Source organism: Anopheles darlingi, chromosome 2 (genome assembly GCF_943734745.1).
Source record: "Anopheles darlingi chromosome 2, idAnoDarlMG_H_01, whole genome shotgun sequence".
NCBI classification, from domain to species: domain Eukaryota; kingdom Metazoa; phylum Arthropoda; class Insecta; order Diptera; family Culicidae; genus Anopheles; species Anopheles darlingi.
This window is the reverse complement of record NC_064874.1, coordinates 24084403-24099402: the sequence shown is the minus strand read 5'-3', so window position 1 is coordinate 24099402 and position 15000 is coordinate 24084403. Positions and strand designations below refer to the sequence as shown.

At 47.3% G+C, this 15000-nt stretch overlaps 6 protein-coding genes across 6 annotated transcripts in view; 2 read left to right on the top strand and 4 right to left on the bottom strand.

The window, feature by feature from the left end:
* LOC125952255 (uncharacterized) overlaps positions 1-795 on the bottom strand; it is an 11462-nt gene extending 10667 nt beyond the window's left edge. Inside the window, exon 1 of the mRNA XM_049681615.1 lies at positions 1-795. This exon is cut by the window's left edge and continues 109 nt beyond it. Coding sequence (XP_049537572.1) covers positions 1-236 — 236 coding nt within the window. The 5' untranslated portion in view covers positions 237-795.
* A 2552-nt stretch (positions 796-3347) lies between these two features.
* LOC125952797 (maternal effect protein oskar) lies at positions 3348-5743 on the top strand. The gene is made up of 4 exons (XM_049682511.1): positions 3348-3622; positions 3693-4129; positions 4202-4298; positions 4366-5743. The coding sequence occupies exons 1-4, from the start codon at positions 3508-3510 to the stop codon at positions 4893-4895; spliced, it is 1179 nt and encodes a 392-aa protein (XP_049538468.1). The 5' UTR covers positions 3348-3507; the 3' UTR covers positions 4896-5743.
* Positions 5744-5832: 89 nt separating this feature from the next.
* On the bottom strand, positions 5833-7721 carry LOC125952796 (uncharacterized). The gene is made up of 5 exons (XM_049682510.1): positions 7606-7721; positions 7197-7533; positions 7077-7127; positions 6016-6994; positions 5833-5951 (listed from the first exon to the last, which is right to left on the bottom strand). Exons 1-5 carry the CDS (start codon positions 7620-7622, stop codon positions 5872-5874), a joined length of 1464 nt encoding a protein of 487 aa, XP_049538467.1. The 5' UTR covers positions 7623-7721; the 3' UTR covers positions 5833-5871.
* Positions 7700-8893, top strand: LOC125952798 (abasic site processing protein HMCES). Its single transcript, XM_049682512.1, has 2 exons — positions 7700-7764; positions 7832-8893. The coding sequence occupies exons 1-2, from the start codon at positions 7745-7747 to the stop codon at positions 8817-8819; spliced, it is 1008 nt and encodes a 335-aa protein (XP_049538469.1). The 5' UTR covers positions 7700-7744; the 3' UTR covers positions 8820-8893.
* LOC125952800 (translation machinery-associated protein 16 homolog) lies at positions 8891-9777 on the bottom strand. The gene is made up of 3 exons (XM_049682513.1): positions 9599-9777; positions 9450-9535; positions 8891-9380 (listed from the first exon to the last, which is right to left on the bottom strand). Exons 1-3 carry the CDS (start codon positions 9599-9601, stop codon positions 8933-8935), a joined length of 537 nt encoding a protein of 178 aa, XP_049538470.1. The 5' UTR covers positions 9602-9777; the 3' UTR covers positions 8891-8932.
* Positions 9778-10009: 232 nt separating this feature from the next.
* LOC125959748 (epoxide hydrolase 4-like) lies at positions 10010-13907 on the bottom strand. The gene is made up of 6 exons (XM_049692660.1): positions 11884-13907; positions 11545-11643; positions 11239-11426; positions 11042-11174; positions 10567-10975; positions 10010-10501 (listed from the first exon to the last, which is right to left on the bottom strand). The coding sequence occupies exons 1-6, from the start codon at positions 12133-12135 to the stop codon at positions 10317-10319; spliced, it is 1266 nt and encodes a 421-aa protein (XP_049548617.1). The 5' UTR covers positions 12136-13907; the 3' UTR covers positions 10010-10316.
* Between the last annotated feature and the right edge of the window lie 1093 nt (positions 13908-15000).

The window sequence follows — 15000 nt, the reverse complement described above, 5'->3', positions numbered from 1 at the left end:
ATGGCGTAGCAGAATTGTTTAAACTGTTCGAAACCGCCGCCGGCGATCAGCTCGATCAGTTGCTCGCATCGGACTTCCAGACTGTCCTCGGCGTTCAGCTGCTCCTCCTGGGCCACCGTTAGCACGCCCCCCTTCAGCAGCACCTGCAGCAGCCCCGTGCCCACGAGATCACGCACGATCGAGAGCCGGTGACGCATCAACAGCGATCGTACCTCCGCCGTTTCGTCCGCCATCATTAAACACACGCACACACACACACAGAGCACTTGGAACAGCTGCTGCTGCTGTTGCTGGTGACGCGGTGATCTTGAAACGGCGAGGGCTTGGCTTTCCTTTTTTCCTTTTTTTTATCGCGAGTCCCCACGCAGGGGGGAGATGGGGCACTGTTTGTAAACAATTTTCGCACACTTCCTAACAGAAACACCGGCTAAAACGAGTTTCGATGACGAACCGGAGCCTTGGGTATCCTTTTTTGGCGGGTACATTTTGGGAACTCTTTACCTCTTTGGCGATTCCATTCTGCTACTTCACGATATTCTAATGCTTTCTTGTATTCCAGATTTCACTCTTTAGCATCGATTCTAATAAATACACATTCACATTTTTGGTCACAAGCTTCAAACACTTTTCACAACCACGCACGGCACGCACGATTTTAATAGCATTCCGGCACGTATTTCAAGATGTTGATTGGTTTTAGTTTCACTTTACCGACCAGATTAATTGGCTGCTTCTTGTAAAATTTAGAAACTCCTTAAATATTATGATTTTAATTTAAAAATGTTTAAATAATCTTCCCTCACTTAACTGAACCGAACTCCACGAGCACAACGCGACGAGAACAGCGCGAGAGTCGGGATTATTGTGGGACGCCTCGTTTCTCGTACCACGAGTCTGACTTCGTTGAATCGTTGAACACGAGAAAATAGATGGGAGATTTTTTGAAAGTGGGAGTCTCTTTTTTCTCGTTGGGTGGGCTACCATTATGAAACGGAGGGTACACAGTAACAGACAAAAGCAGAAGTCCAGCAGATATCTAGTAAAAATGTAAAAATAGTTAATCTTTGATTGAAGGCAATGTTTATTAGCAAATCCGAATTATGCATGGACAGAAAAATTATCCGTTAAAATATAATAAAATCATAGTCCAAGGACTTTAAGGATTAAAGTCATAAAATCGATTTTTTCCCCTTCAATAGATTCAAAATTTGATTTTGTAGACCTCTCCGCTGTACTGCGCAGTGTGGATCTAGCTTAAGTTCGAATTGTGGTGCGAACCTGGCCTAACTTTCGAAATGCCAGGATGACGGATGTCAAACGTGTGACAGGAAACGGATAAGAAAATAAATTCGATCTCTCTCTCTGATCGTGAAAGCCAAACCGATCACACGTGCATTTTTGTCTTCTGTATTATGGTCTTGTTATAGTACATCTTATGTCTTATGTCCGAAGTGAAAGCTGCCGTCTCGTAAAATCAACGAAAGATCGTGGGTTTTACAATTTCATGAATTGTGTTGAAAATTATTTTACTACAAAAAATTTGGAAGGAACACGTGACCGCTCATTAAGACTAACTTTACAATAAATCTGATACCTACCATTTCAGCGCAAAACCCATTTTTAGGCAAATCAAACTGAATATAAAATAACCGAAAAACATTCATCATCAGTTTTCATCAATTCGATAGGGAAGGACAATTTTCCTACGGCAAGGAAGGATTTTCCTACGAGGAAATCGAGGTTTTCCGAGCCAGTTTAACTAGTTCCTTTCAAATTTACTTCAAAACTAAAAAGCCGTGGCCACACGGGGCGAAAACTCTAGCGCAAACGAAAAAATTAATGCCAAAACGGTTTCGCTTAACCCTTACACGCTGTCAAACTTTTATACGTCCGCGGACTTTTTCGCTGAACCCTTGACGCTATCGAACGCTTTATTTACGAAAATGTAGGTTCTTTTCGTATTGTTTTTGCATTTTTAATATAAATATAACAGCAACAGCAACAATATCGTTAAAAACTGCAAAATTTATTCGGAAATCAACTTCAGCGGCCAAAACACAGATGAAAACAATACGTTTGACATTTCGGCATAAATTTTCGGGGTTTTACCAAGGTACTTTAAAAAGACAGGTAGCTTTATCCAGAACAAATCCTCGATCGTATTTTAGAAAAAACTTCAGAGTTTGACATTCACGGGATGGTGGGATGTTTACTTCGGGAACGCTCTTTTCGGAGCTGTTTTCGCTTTTCTGTGGTATTACGACAGTTCAAATTCACGAAAAGTGGCACGAAAGTTAAAGTTTATGCAAATATTCTCAAAATTCTTCCTAGTGTTTCAATATGGTATCGGTCCGTAGGTCTTGCCACCCGGCCTAGAACAAGAGCTAGCTAGCGTTCCTGGACCGTGCTCACTCGCTGTAAAACACAACTCGGTCGCTCGAATGATCTTAAATAGAGAGATGAATCATTTAAACATCCGAAAAAGAGTGAAATCAGGTACTTTCCTTGATAAAACCACCAAACTTGCCCATATCTTCTTCTTCTTCTTCTTGAAACTCACTTGGTTTTGTTGATAAAAGCGCCCTCCTATGAATGTCAAACAAATTCAAAATGGTGACCTGTCAAAGCGGTTAAGATGCTACCTGTCTTTTTAAAGTACCTTGGGTTTTACCCCTGCCACACGAAGCGAAAACATTTTGGCATTAATGTGCAAATTTGCGCGCAAATTTTCGCCCCGTGTGGCCACGGCTAAACAAATTCCTCACATTATGCCTTCGAACTTGTATGCGCCATCTGCCAGAGTGGGTTTTCCGGTATCTTTTTGATTTTCTGCGCCGATTTCTCTCCAGAGGTGTTTCATGCCGTTTTCATGCCTTTCGTTTGAATTCATAGTATGAGAAAGTCACTTTTTGCGACGACTTACCAATTTTTGAAATGGCGGTTGCTCGATGTTGGGTTTTCCATTTTTTCACTTATTTTTAGGAAATAAAGAAAATTTTAGAGAAACACTCGAAGTGTGCTTCTTTTAACGAGGACATCCTTAATATACGATCACCTTTCTTTTATCATTTCTAAGCGTGGCTATCCATATAGAGCAAAAGGAAAGTAAGCTGACGATCGCTTTCCTTCATTGAATTGCCGAATCCAAAGTGAAGTATTACGGCTTAAACGAACAACGAACATAAACGCAAAACGAAGGGAACTGGTATAAACTGGCACTTTTGCGCGGATACTTATCGAATCCACGGTTTCCGGGGCCGTCGTCTACTCCTGCCACGCATACTACGGTGCACTACCGCTGTATAAAACGATCATGCGATCCTCGTTGTAAGCCTTTTCCTCTCGAACTCTCTCTCTTTGTGTACCGGTGTGCATAGCCAGAACATATCGTCACGTGTACTGCCGCTGTGCCACGTTGCTGTTGGCTGTTTTTCTTTCAACTTTGGTGTGTTGTGTGACGATTTGGTTTGAACAAGTTTGCTCCGTCGAAATAGGGGCCCCTTCGAGATGGTGCAGTTTGATCGATCCACATGCCAAGAAGCCGAGGTGGAGATGGTGAAGCAGCTGCGCAGCGTTATCATCACCCGTTCGAAGGAAGGTGCGACCTTGGAAGAGATAATAGGTAACGGGTTCTTGTGATCGCCCGATCAACACGTGGCGTTTATCAGCATGATCCTACTTTATACCTTCAGATGATTATCGCGAGCTCACGGGCGATGTTCTGATGCCCATTTTCGGTTCGCGGCAAAACTTCGCAAACTATCTATCCAGGGTCGATGGAGTCTGGTGCTCGACGGAGGGCACGGATGGCGTGATTCTGTGGTACTGCAGCACTCCCAGGACGAAACACGTGGTGGAAATGATACAGGAACAAAAGTCAAACGTGCGTGCGGTCAGAAATCATCAGAACTGCGCACCGAGTGACTATACCGTCGATCCACCACCAGCGAAGGATTATAATCCGCCGTTGCGTCCTGATTGTCCAAAGTTCTTCAAGGACAACGTCAGGCCCCCAAGGAAACCGTTTCAAAACCGGTACAAGCAACCAAATCCAACCAAGGAACGACGATGGCGACCACACAATCGATCATACCGACCGAAACGGCCAAGAGCGGATGAACTGGATTTCGTAAGTTGTGCCTCGTGTGCATTGAAAATCTCCTCCTCTCGCCCTCTAACTTCCGTTTCCACTTGTTTTCAGAGCATGTATGGACCTTCGCTTCATAAGCACCAGCTCATGGGAGATGACTTTTTCCTCTCCATAGCTAAATGGGAGCTGGGCTACTCGTTCGATCGAGGTATGCAAAACGAATTGGGGTTCGAAAACCGAATCACGTTAACGATTGCCATTCGCACTCCACACAGGTCACAGCATAGCAATGAGCGGCCTATGCATTTCCGGGCTGACACTGGCCGAGGCTGCAAAGCGGGTTGAAAGGGCCCCGTACATCGCCTCCCAGGTGCTGGTGAATGTCGGTACCGTCGATCTGCTGCACGGTCGCCAGATGATTGATCTGCTACACGATTTCGACATGCTGATGGCTCGATTTCGGGATCGCAACGTGGAACCACTCGTAACAACGCTTGCACCGATCGCGAATGCTGGCGGCTGCTCGCCAATGCAATATCGGTTGCGCAAGTTCAACGAGTACATCCGCATCAAGTGCCGAAACTACATCGATCTGGGCCGGTACTTCCAGAACGACGACGGATCCGTGCGATTCGAGTGTTACCAACCAGGGCCGCGCAAGGTAACAGGAAGTATCATGCCACACGTGCTGTGGAACAAACTCGGTCGCAATCATTTGCTACTCGAGCTGGGCAACGATCTGGCAAATCGAATATGTGAGGCATATTTCTGGAGGAACGTTGATGAAGCAACACTAGTATATTGATGATTGCCTCTGGCTACCGCTTCGCCTCCCTCCTCTACAAACAAAATGCTTATACCATGCAACCACCGCGACGGGGTGCACGAAGAGTGTTCGATTTTAATGTGTTTAATGTGCTGATTGTTTTGTGATTTGTCTTAATTCATGTGATACGCGTAGTCTTACTACTCCCTTCTAGTGTTTTTGTGTTAAAGAAGCTCGCGAATGGTGACTGATAGTGGAAACGCTGGTACGAAACATCCGTTGATCTGTTGTAGCGGATGGTTTTGGGACACTCGTGTACCCTAGACTCAAGTACGGACCCGTACGTTGTGTCTCGACGAGATGAAAATCCGAAGCGACAACTGTTCGTCCTCGATCGGAGGACGAACTGGTGTGCCGCTTCGCCGATTAGAGATTAGTGCTCCGGAGCATTCCCCGGATTGGGCCACCATCGGATCGAAGCCTTACCGGTGTCTTCGTAAAACCAAAGGGCGGGCCCCTTATGTGGAATCTCCATCGAAATGTGAAATGTTCGACAAAGTGAGCTCGATGCATCGATCGATTGCGTGATGTCCTGCGACGCCGCCGGCGACGACGACAACGACTATCCAGCAATCAGCGATCCATCGTGAGGCGTAACGATGTGCTACACCAAGGACCACCGTTGTTCACTGCTGATACAAGGATTTTATCGTACGGAGCGGAATGAAGGCACTGGACCATGAGCTACAAAAGTTTGATGACGTCATCAAATTCCGGGATTGATCATGATCAATTTGCTCCACCCAATTGTCCATACTTCTCAGCATCTTTGCGGCTTCATATTGTTGTGTTATGTGTTTTGTGTACATAAAAATATATCTGTGAAAATGTAAGCTGCTGTTTGTTGGATAGCTGTATTCTTGCTTGACTTCCATAACAGGGAGCCGGAAGTCCACAAATTTCAATTTCTTCATTTATTGATTCCATGCTACATGATGAGCGGTTAACTATTACTTCAAGTAATATCATCGATCGATCTGATGCATGAATGAGAACAGAAGTAGTCGCCAACATATTGCCGAATGAACTTTTTATCTGCAAGAAATGCAAGTGGATCCATTGAGCAAGATCACCAATTAACGCCAAGCGCAGAACTTACCGGGATATTGGTCTAAATAGACGATATTTTCTGCCAATCGTTTGGCAAGCTTTTTAAAGAGGTATCGATTCGCGATAAGACCGTCCCTCAGGGGTCCCATCAACGCCTGTACCACCCAGCGGGCGATTCGCTGTCTACAACTTGCCATCAGCACTTCGTTCAGCTCGATCGACGGACTGTACGGGCCAAGATCATGCTCCTCTCCACCATCCTCACCAAACAGAGTCACGAAGCGGGACTGTAGTGCCTCGTAGCGTCGGTAATCTTCATCCGCTATTCGCACCAGCAGATTCCTTAGCTTCATGCGCTGCATGTGCAACTCACAGGGCCACATGCTGCGTCTTAAATCCTCACTATTGGCCACCGTCGATGACGGCATGGTCGTCGGTGGTGGATCCTTCGCTACCAGCTCCTTGAGCTTGACATCGATTCGTGGACTGGGCATCGATGCTGGTTCCGCTTGTTCGGCTGGCCCCGCGACGAAAGACCGTTCACCGTTGAACAACGTGGCCTGCTCTATCTCACTAATGATTGCTTTCACTTGCTGCTGCTCTTGATTCCACTCGAAAATGTCCGTCGCGTCGTCCTCCGGTTCGAACATTGCTTCCAGTTCTTTCAGAATTTCGTCATCCAGCTCTTCGTTGGCCGGCTTCTGTTCGTCGAATGCCGCTGCCGGTGCTACTGCCGGTGTCGATGGCTGTAGCACATCCGAATCGTTAACGAGTGGTGTTAGGCAAGCCTGTTCTATCTCATGGTTTTCTCTTGCTTCATGGAACTTTTGCATTTTATCCTCCAAGCTCATGGCCGGTATGGAGGTTTGCAAGATATGCAGATAGTCGTTGTCTGATACGCCATCCCAGTCATCGGTTTGCATAGCAACGTGACACCGGTCGGATTTCAGCGATGCAAAATTCAGCTTTACGTCCAGAATGTTAGAATGCAGCACACCGGCCGCCGTTTGCTTGCGTATTTCTCGAATCTGGGATAGAGGAACGGAAGGGCAACTGATGAAACACTATCCTGGCACATGCAGCAGTCGGTCGAATTCGGTCGAAAGTCACCTTTTCTAGCAGAAAGTCTCGGTAGAGCGAGGTGATCATGCAAGCCTGCACCTATAGCAATTGATTAGCGTGGGAATTAGAGATCGTACGTTTATCGGAAACCATCCCCAGGATACTCACAGCTCTTATTTCGATTGTCTCAGCACACCGCCGCAACTCATGATCACTGAAAGGACTGTCGCGGTAACAACTCGTTGCTTTCCACGTGCGGTAATTCTTTTGTATCACTTGCTCCAGGTACTGCAAATATTGCTGCCTTACCTTGCCCGACAACCGATGGGCGGGTAGCGGGATATTCTCAATCAATTCCAGCGAAAGCGAGTCCTCGTTCCATGCTCCTTGTTCGTTTGCCGTGGGTAGAGGACCCGCCGTGTCGGCAAACGGATCAAACACGCTTCCTCGGTAGGTAAATTCGAACGGATCGTTCTCGATATCGCCACAATACTGCTTGTTGTACCTACAAATTCCCCACGTCCAGTAATTAGAGAGGGTTTTTTCATTCGAAAAGTGTAATAAACGTCGTACTTACCATTTTCTTTTGTACATTTTCAACCGCGGTTCGAAGGACCAATCCAAATGCTGCTTTATCGATTACCTGTTTGTTGTCCTGACGGAGACAAAAGACTATCAAATAAACAAACGTCGCGCGCGCAATTTCCTTCATCGCGATGTGTGGTCGCACGTGTTTGTAAGTTTCTCTGCGTAATTTATCGCTTTCCTCCCAACCTGAAACTTATAATAATACTTCTCGTTAGAACACTTGACCCCAAGGAGCTGGAATGCTGCTGCAAGTATCGAAAAGCGGTCGACGGTAAACCGAAAACACCACGCTTCCGGAACGAGTACAACTGCGGCAAAAAATACCAACCATCGTACAACGTCGCACCGACCGATGTGACCCCGGTCCTGGTGTCCGCCTTGCATTTCGATGATGCGGCCGATTCAGCGGATCGTTTGCTGGTGCCCATGATGTGGGGTATGGTGCCCCGATGGCACAAAGGCGACTTTCGGAAGCACGGACTCACGACGAACAACTGCCGGCTGGAAGGGCTGGCATTTTCCAAACTGTACGGTCCGCCGCTTGCTTCCGGCCAACGTTGTGTGATACTGAGCGAGGGTTTCTACGAGTGGCAGACGGTAAAACCGCTGAAGGCCTCGGAACGGCCCGCTTTCTACGTGCACATGCCTCAGGTAGACGAGAAGGTCAAGATGAGCGACAAGAGTACCTGGAAGGTGGACAACGGAGAGTTTAGATTGCTTCGTATGGCCGGGCTGTTCGATGTGTGGAACGATGAAAACGGGGACAAACTTTACAGCTACACGGTGATCACGTTCGAAACGAGCGGCAAGTTCGCCGAGGTCCATCATCGGTCGCCCGCGATTCTCGAAACCGAGGATCAGGTAACCGATTGGCTCGACTACAAGCGAGTCCCTTCGGCCAGAGCGCTTAATATGCTGCAGCCTTGCCACAATCTTCGTTGGTACCGTATCTCCAATATTGTGAATAATTCACGCAACAAGTCGGATCAATGCAATAAGCCGGTCGAGGACGTGAAACCAACTGCGGGGGGATCTAAATCCACGCCGAAGAGTAAGCTGATGCAGTCCTGGTTGATTGTAAAGAAGCGCAAACTGGATGAGGACGAACCAAAGGAGGACGATGCAGACAAACAAGCCATTAAATCGGAATCTGAGTCGGAACCGGCGGAGAAAAAACCCAAACCGGAACCCGATGCATCGTGAAGCAAGCATCTTGTTGAAACATTTTGAATTACTACTTCTGTGAAGTTCACTTGAAGGTGCGGAAATAGAACCACCGGCAGTATTTATATCTAAAGAGTTACGCTGGAATTTTATTACTCCACCATTTGCTGGTCTCCTTCCCCTTTGGCCGCAGCTGATCGGAGGGATTTTCGTGATATGAACTTAAGCCGCAAGTGCTGCACGCTGGCCGCATCACCGTTCCACTCTTGAAACTTTTTGAAATGCTCGGCATCACACAAATCGGGAAGCTCGAGACCGCCACCACCAAAATGCTGTTTCTCCATTTCCAGCGTCGTCTTTATGACGGCCTCGCGTGCTGCATGCTGATTTGCCCGGTGCTTCCCGATCGCCTGCACTATCTTGATTTGCTCGAGCTCCCCGTCGAACCTCCGGAGATACGAATCGATCAGCTCCTCGTATTCTGCCGGCGATACCGGTTCCTCGCGGCCTTCCACCTTTTCCGCAAACCAGGCCAACTTCATGCCCAGAACGTTCGCCTTTGCCGCATGTCCCAGCTTGATCTTTTCACGATTATTTATCCTAAAACGAGGGAAATTTGTGAATTGAATTCCTCATCCGTCGGGAGTTTCTGCGAGAAAGCTACCTTACTTTTTGATCTTTCTAGCTAGTGCTAGTGTTTTTCTGCTTTGGGGGTGTTTGCATTTCGCTAATTCCTTCAACACTGTATTTTTGGGCTGTAAATAGTTGAATATTGTGAGAATTTGGAGTAAAACGTACGAATTTTAACTCATTTTTACCATTTTGTCGGCCGCGGAATCCTCACAGAACACCACGCTATTTAAAGGCCACTTCTTCTTCGATGAGGATATACCTCAGTACGGCAATTCAATCCAGCTTCCAGGACCTTAAATTGGCTCTTATTACCTTTATTTTTATCACGAATTTTTACAAAAAGTTTAACACCTTCCTTATTTACTAGAATTGCAAGCAAATAATGGAAGAAAATCATTTCAAGCAGACGAATTTCAAGCGAACACATGCTGCTCGAATATTGCATGCTGCTCGAATACTGTTTTGCTCGAGTTTTGCTCGGCACGCTCGATTTAGGTCGCCTGGATGACACACTTGATAGTCGCGGGATTCAAACTGGCCGTTCGTGGAGAGTGCTGGTCAAAAATGGGAAAGACTGTTTCTTAGAAAAAGCCATTCTTTATTAAAACCATAGCTTTCTATTTGCCCTGATAATCAATTAAAGATAGGAACTAATTCGTATTCGCTCTGTTCATATTCGACTGGACTACTGGAATGGACACACAACGCTTAAAAAGCCCCTCAAACTCATTGCATTTCACACAAAAACTGCACACGCCCGCCCCAAAAACGTTACACGCACACAAACTTAGGTTACTACAAAAAGTTTAAATTAAGAATTTTATACAGATTCGCTGCCGGTTCGACTGTTTTCCCCGAGAAGTAGATGCATAAGCAGTTTGGTATTTCCGCGTTCGATCCCACTTATCCTTTGATCATAAAGTTGGGAACACTACTCAACGGGTTAGAGAAAGTGTACGTTTCTCGCAGGTTGTTCCCGAGCTTGACCGTATTGTTCGCCACCGAGCCGATGCCGCCGAACACGCGCCCAACCAGACCCCTCGATGGCGGCGATGGTGCTTCCGCTGGTTTCTGGGAGTACTTCTTGCCTATGGGTCCCGTAAAGAACGTTATTAGAGAAGCCACTGTTGGTGGATGGTGCAAAACCACTTACCAATGAGAAATTTGAGCACCGTGCTGTTAAATTCGGTTGCCATCTCTTGGTGTGGTGCCCGGCCGGACTGTTCGATTATCTTGAGCACAACGTTCTCACAGTACTCCGAACTCTTCACAACCGACTCCAGTTTGTAGAATCGATCGTCATTCCCGGCGATTATGAGGCTGGGACACTGAACCATCTCGCCTTCGCGCACCCGATAGAACAGAAAGTTCCGGTAGTAATTCAATGGCCCCCGCCAGTCATCCGTCTGGCTGTAGCTGTACTTGTATGCCTCCATCAGATTGTTTTTAACCGATCCGTTCGTTCCGGATTGATACAGCTTCTCTTTCGTGACGTGCGGATAGCACCGACGCAGCACACGCTCTGCGGTGTGTTTGAGTTCCATCTCCGGCAACATCGGTAACTAGAATGGCCAAAAGAATGACCCCGTTAGTATTGAGCCTTATGGAAGCATTTTTCCTAGCCTCACCTGTATGAACTCGAGCCAATTACGGTTGAACGGAGAACTGCTGGGCAAATTGTCCCACAGCAGATTCGGATGAGGTGTCGATACGCAAACGAATTTGTCCACCATCTCCGGATTGGTGTGCGTGAAGAACCATCTGCAAATTGAAGACGAAACACACGTTAAGGATGCAAAGCTCTCATTTACGATCCAACACCTACCCTATGGTCGCGCCGAGATCATGTCCAATGATGGACACGCTTTTGGCGCTGATGGCGATCAGAAACTTCCGAAGATCCTCGCATACCCGTTTCGGCGTGTACTCGAAGCGCCATTGCGGTTTGTCCGAGTCATTAAATCCCTTCAAATCCAGCGCGATAACGTGGAAGTATTGCGTGAGCTCCGGTATCTACGAGAGAAGATAACGGAAAGGCGTCAGCCGACATTAAAAACAACATTTGCTAAACATCGTGGAACCGCATTTCTTTCGGCTTCTTATTGTCCACCGGGATGGCAAACACACGCACCTGGTATCGCCACCCGAACCAACAGTCGGGAAATCCGTGCAGGAGCAGCACAATTGGATTGCTTCTGTTGCCCGCCTCTACGAAGTGGAGTTTAGTGTTCTACGGAGAGGAAGAAGAAGTCGCCATAATGTAATTAAGACGTAGAGTAACCGGGCTAGGCTAGGTCAGCTTTAGCGCGGAGAATGCTGATTATCAGTAACAACCGGTAGAACGCTACGGTAGCTGCACCAACAGCCAGTTTGTGCAATTAATTCGCAGCGGAACTACTAGTTGCACTTCACGCGCATACTTTAACCACTAGGTTGTGCAATCACGTGTCACTATCGCCACTACACTCACCTCCAGCTTCACGTAAGAATGGCGCCCGAGATTGGTGTCGGTCATGAAGATCGGAGGTTTGTTCGGGAAGTCGGTTCGCTCGATGGTTTTGCGCATGATAGCAGCCGGGTTCAGTTTGCACTTGACACTCTCGTACAGCCACTTGAGCAGTATCACAAAGTTCGCCAGCAGACATCGGATGTAGATTTTCGCAATTTCCGACTTTGGTACCACTTGCAGTGTATCGTAATCGTGCTGCTTCTGGCCCCCCATGTTCCCACGCCAATTCGATTGACTAGTGTCCAGTCCTAGATATGTTGTTCACGTTTCTATCAACCGCACCGTACCACGTTGCACATGGTTTGCTCACTGATCCTCGAACGCTGATGTCAGCCGGACTGAATGAGAGTAATTGCTGCTGCCGTCTACTGTTGCGCTTGATACCGATGCTTCTGGTGAAACATCGCATCACCAGGTTCAGCAAGGTGCGCTGGAGCGAGCGTGAAGCCGCCACCACAACGTTGTACGGAACCACCGACCGGAGCGTGCGTCACAATCGCACCGGAATGACGGAGACCGGGCTTGCAATCGTACGAAAGGGAGATAAGAAACCGCGCGAGGAAGCTCACTGTCCGTGCTGCACTCCTCTTTTTGCACCTTGCCTCGTGCCCTGTCCACTCACTAGAACACACGCGCGCCTGCTCGGGTTGTAGGGGCGTCACGGTTGAACACACGTCCAGACACCTTGCTGCCAGAGGCAGATTTAACTCAAATCCAGTTTCTTTCCTTAAAACCTTCTAGCTTAGCTCACTAACTAGAAGAACTGTTCGGGCTCCGACACGTTCCGGTTGCGCGACTGTTGTTGGACGCGGTCCGTTTCGTTGTTCTATCTGTTCGCGTCGTCGGCAACACGCGACCTCTCGCGATGTCTAGAGTCCAGGCGAAACTCGATTAACCTCTAGCATCTCAGCGTACACTCGGTCTGCGGTCGCTGGCGATAACCGACGACGATTGAGACAATATGCATCGAATAACAGCAGCAGCAACACCAGCAACACCACCGCCACAGGAGTCAGCAGGGCGAATCCTTATCACGACGAATTTACTAACTATCACGCACCGCAGCAGCAGTAGCAGCAGCAGCATCCACTCCTGGCTACGTGCCTAGCTAGGACCAAACCGAAGGGATGCTACGACGCCATTGGACCACCACCAGAGGCAGGATGAATGGATTGCAAGGCCGACCGAGGGAAAAACAATGATATTCTATACACCTTTCACTATCGTTTTCTCGTCCAGAACACGACGCACCAAAACATCGGCTGCAACACCACCACTCGCACACTGCATGCACCCCTTCTTCGAGATTCGCCCTTGCGGCCACAGCATGCACAGCATAAATGATCTTATCTCTATCCCTCTCGCAACCAAAAAACACTCGCACGCACACACGCAGTCGAACATAAATGGTGTTTGTATGTGTGTTTGCAGCAGGGTCGCCTTCTTCTTGGTCGTCTTCTCCCCCCGAGCAGCATAAGAAAGCAAACAACATACAAATTATGTCATGCCTCTGCGCTGCTGCGGTGCACACGCGACGCACATCACTTGGCGATGATGATGATGATGATGATGGCGCGATATGCTAGGGTGGTGGGCCGGGTACTCCTAGGGTTGAAAGTCCAACCTAGGCCACAGTCGAACACTCCACGGTGAAGGGTTTATGCTACGTCACTGGCCACTGGGAGTTGGGACGGTTTTTGGGGTACCACCACGTGGCTATGCCCTTTCCTCTAATGCAGGTTACCGAAATACACGCACGAATGTAGGTCACGCGCAGTCGACTCAGTTCACGCACTATCCATTTGGATTTGATGGATTTGGATTTTTGGGGGCCACCAGCCCGACGAGCAGCGGCTTCACGAGTTTATGCTAAATATGCACGACCTGTGACACGACACCGACGACTGGTCCGACGGTATCCGGAGCTAATTAAATTAATTACGGTGCAATTGTGGTGCAGTGTACCGAGGAGCAACCGTGGCCCTGAGACGCTGGAAGGAAACTAAAGCTGGAAACCGACCGAGGAAGAAGCTCCCGACAACGCCTGTAATCTATCGTGACCGTCGAACACGCGTTAATCGCTCAGGGGGAGGATGAAAATCAGCTGTTTCAGGTTGCGGTATCGTCGCCGACGGTGGTTTAAGTCTCAAGTTCATTTACTAAACTGAAGTTATGTGCGATAGGGAAACCATTTAATACCATTGAAGGATCCTTCCACTTAGCTAGAGTCTATCATAAATCGTGGTTCTTTCATAATTTAGGATTTATGATTTATGAATTCGAACGTAATCGGCACAACAGAACTACAAGTGCACGCACACTAGGAACCATGCAGTTCATCCGATGAGAATAGGGTGTCTGTAGCTGCGGATGGACATTTGATGGAACACCAGAAGGACGTATTATAATTTGAATTTAAGAACCTTTTTAACAAGAAGCAATCTAGAATTATTTTCTGAACAAATTCCAAAGCGTAGTTTACAAATTATATTACTAGTTCAAAAACTGGTAACAAACACGCACATAAGATCTACTGTAGAAAACGAAGAAACGATCTAGAACAACTAAACGATGCAAACAAATCATAAAGCTAATAAATACCGTTGACGACACAAATACACCAATTCGGGGTAATGATTCTGATGAAAACTTAATCGAATATCATAAAACTTCTACTGGTCCTTGTTTGTCCCTGCGAGAATTTCATTCGCATTGCAATAAACGGTTTTCTCAATATCCTACTCTGTTAAAAAAACATCTCGCGATTCTTTTTTTGTTGGGTCCAAGCCACTTCATCCCGACGTTTATTGATAGCTTTTATATGTGTTGTTCCCGCAAGGGGGACTGTTCCAGGTTACATTGAATGTTCACACACAGTCATTCGGCTTCTGCATCCGATCCTTCTAGCTCTGGCCACTACTGATACCATACCGATCTACCTGTTCCGGTACACCGAGTTGTCTGAGTCTAACTGCAGCAGCAATAGCAGTAGCAGAAGTAGCATCGTTATGTAGAGGAACCACCTAGAGGTTCAACATACATTGCAATGGGGCAGCAGCAGTAAGAAGAGACAACGGC

What these genes read in the sequence shown, in the direction of transcription:
- LOC125952797 (XM_049682511.1), top strand. Translation starts at nt 3,508, where the DNA reads ATGGTGCAGTTTGATCGATCCACATGCCAAGAAGCCGAGGTGGAGATG. An exon ending in GACCTTGGAAGAGATAATAG is followed by an intron (nt 3,623 to 3,692) that starts GTAACGGGTTCT and finishes TTATACCTTCAG; the next exon opens with ATGATTATCGCGAGCTCACG. An exon ending in GAGCGGATGAACTGGATTTC is followed by an intron (nt 4,130 to 4,201) that starts GTAAGTTGTGCC and finishes ACTTGTTTTCAG; the next exon opens with AGCATGTATGGACCTTCGCT.
- LOC125952796 (XM_049682510.1), bottom strand. An exon ending in AGACAATCGAAATAAGAGCT is followed by an intron (nt 7,128 to 7,196) that starts GTGAGTATCCTG and finishes CAATTGCTATAG; the next exon opens with GTGCAGGCTTGCATGATCAC. An exon ending in GAGACTTTCTGCTAGAAAAG is followed by an intron (nt 6,995 to 7,076) that starts GTGACTTTCGAC and finishes CCTCTATCCCAG; the next exon opens with ATTCGAGAAATACGCAAGCA.
- LOC125952798 (XM_049682512.1), top strand. Translation starts at nt 7,745, where the DNA reads ATGTGTGGTCGCACGTGTTT. An exon ending in ATGTGTGGTCGCACGTGTTT is followed by an intron (nt 7,765 to 7,831) that starts GTAAGTTTCTCT and finishes ACTTCTCGTTAG; the next exon opens with AACACTTGACCCCAAGGAGC.
- LOC125952800 (XM_049682513.1), bottom strand. An exon ending in CTAGCTAGAAAGATCAAAAA is followed by an intron (nt 9,381 to 9,449) that starts GTAAGGTAGCTT and finishes CCCTCGTTTTAG; the next exon opens with GATAAATAATCGTGAAAAGA.
- LOC125959748 (XM_049692660.1), bottom strand. Translation starts at nt 12,135, where the DNA reads ATGGGGGGCCAGAAGCAGCACGATTACGATACACTGCAAGTGGTACCA. An exon ending in GATCTCGGCGCGACCATAGG is followed by an intron (nt 11,175 to 11,238) that starts GTAGGTGTTGGA and finishes TTCAATTTGCAG; the next exon opens with ATGGTTCTTCACGCACACCA. An exon ending in ATTGGCTCGAGTTCATACAG is followed by an intron (nt 10,976 to 11,041) that starts GTGAGGCTAGGA and finishes TGGCCATTCTAG; the next exon opens with TTACCGATGTTGCCGGAGAT.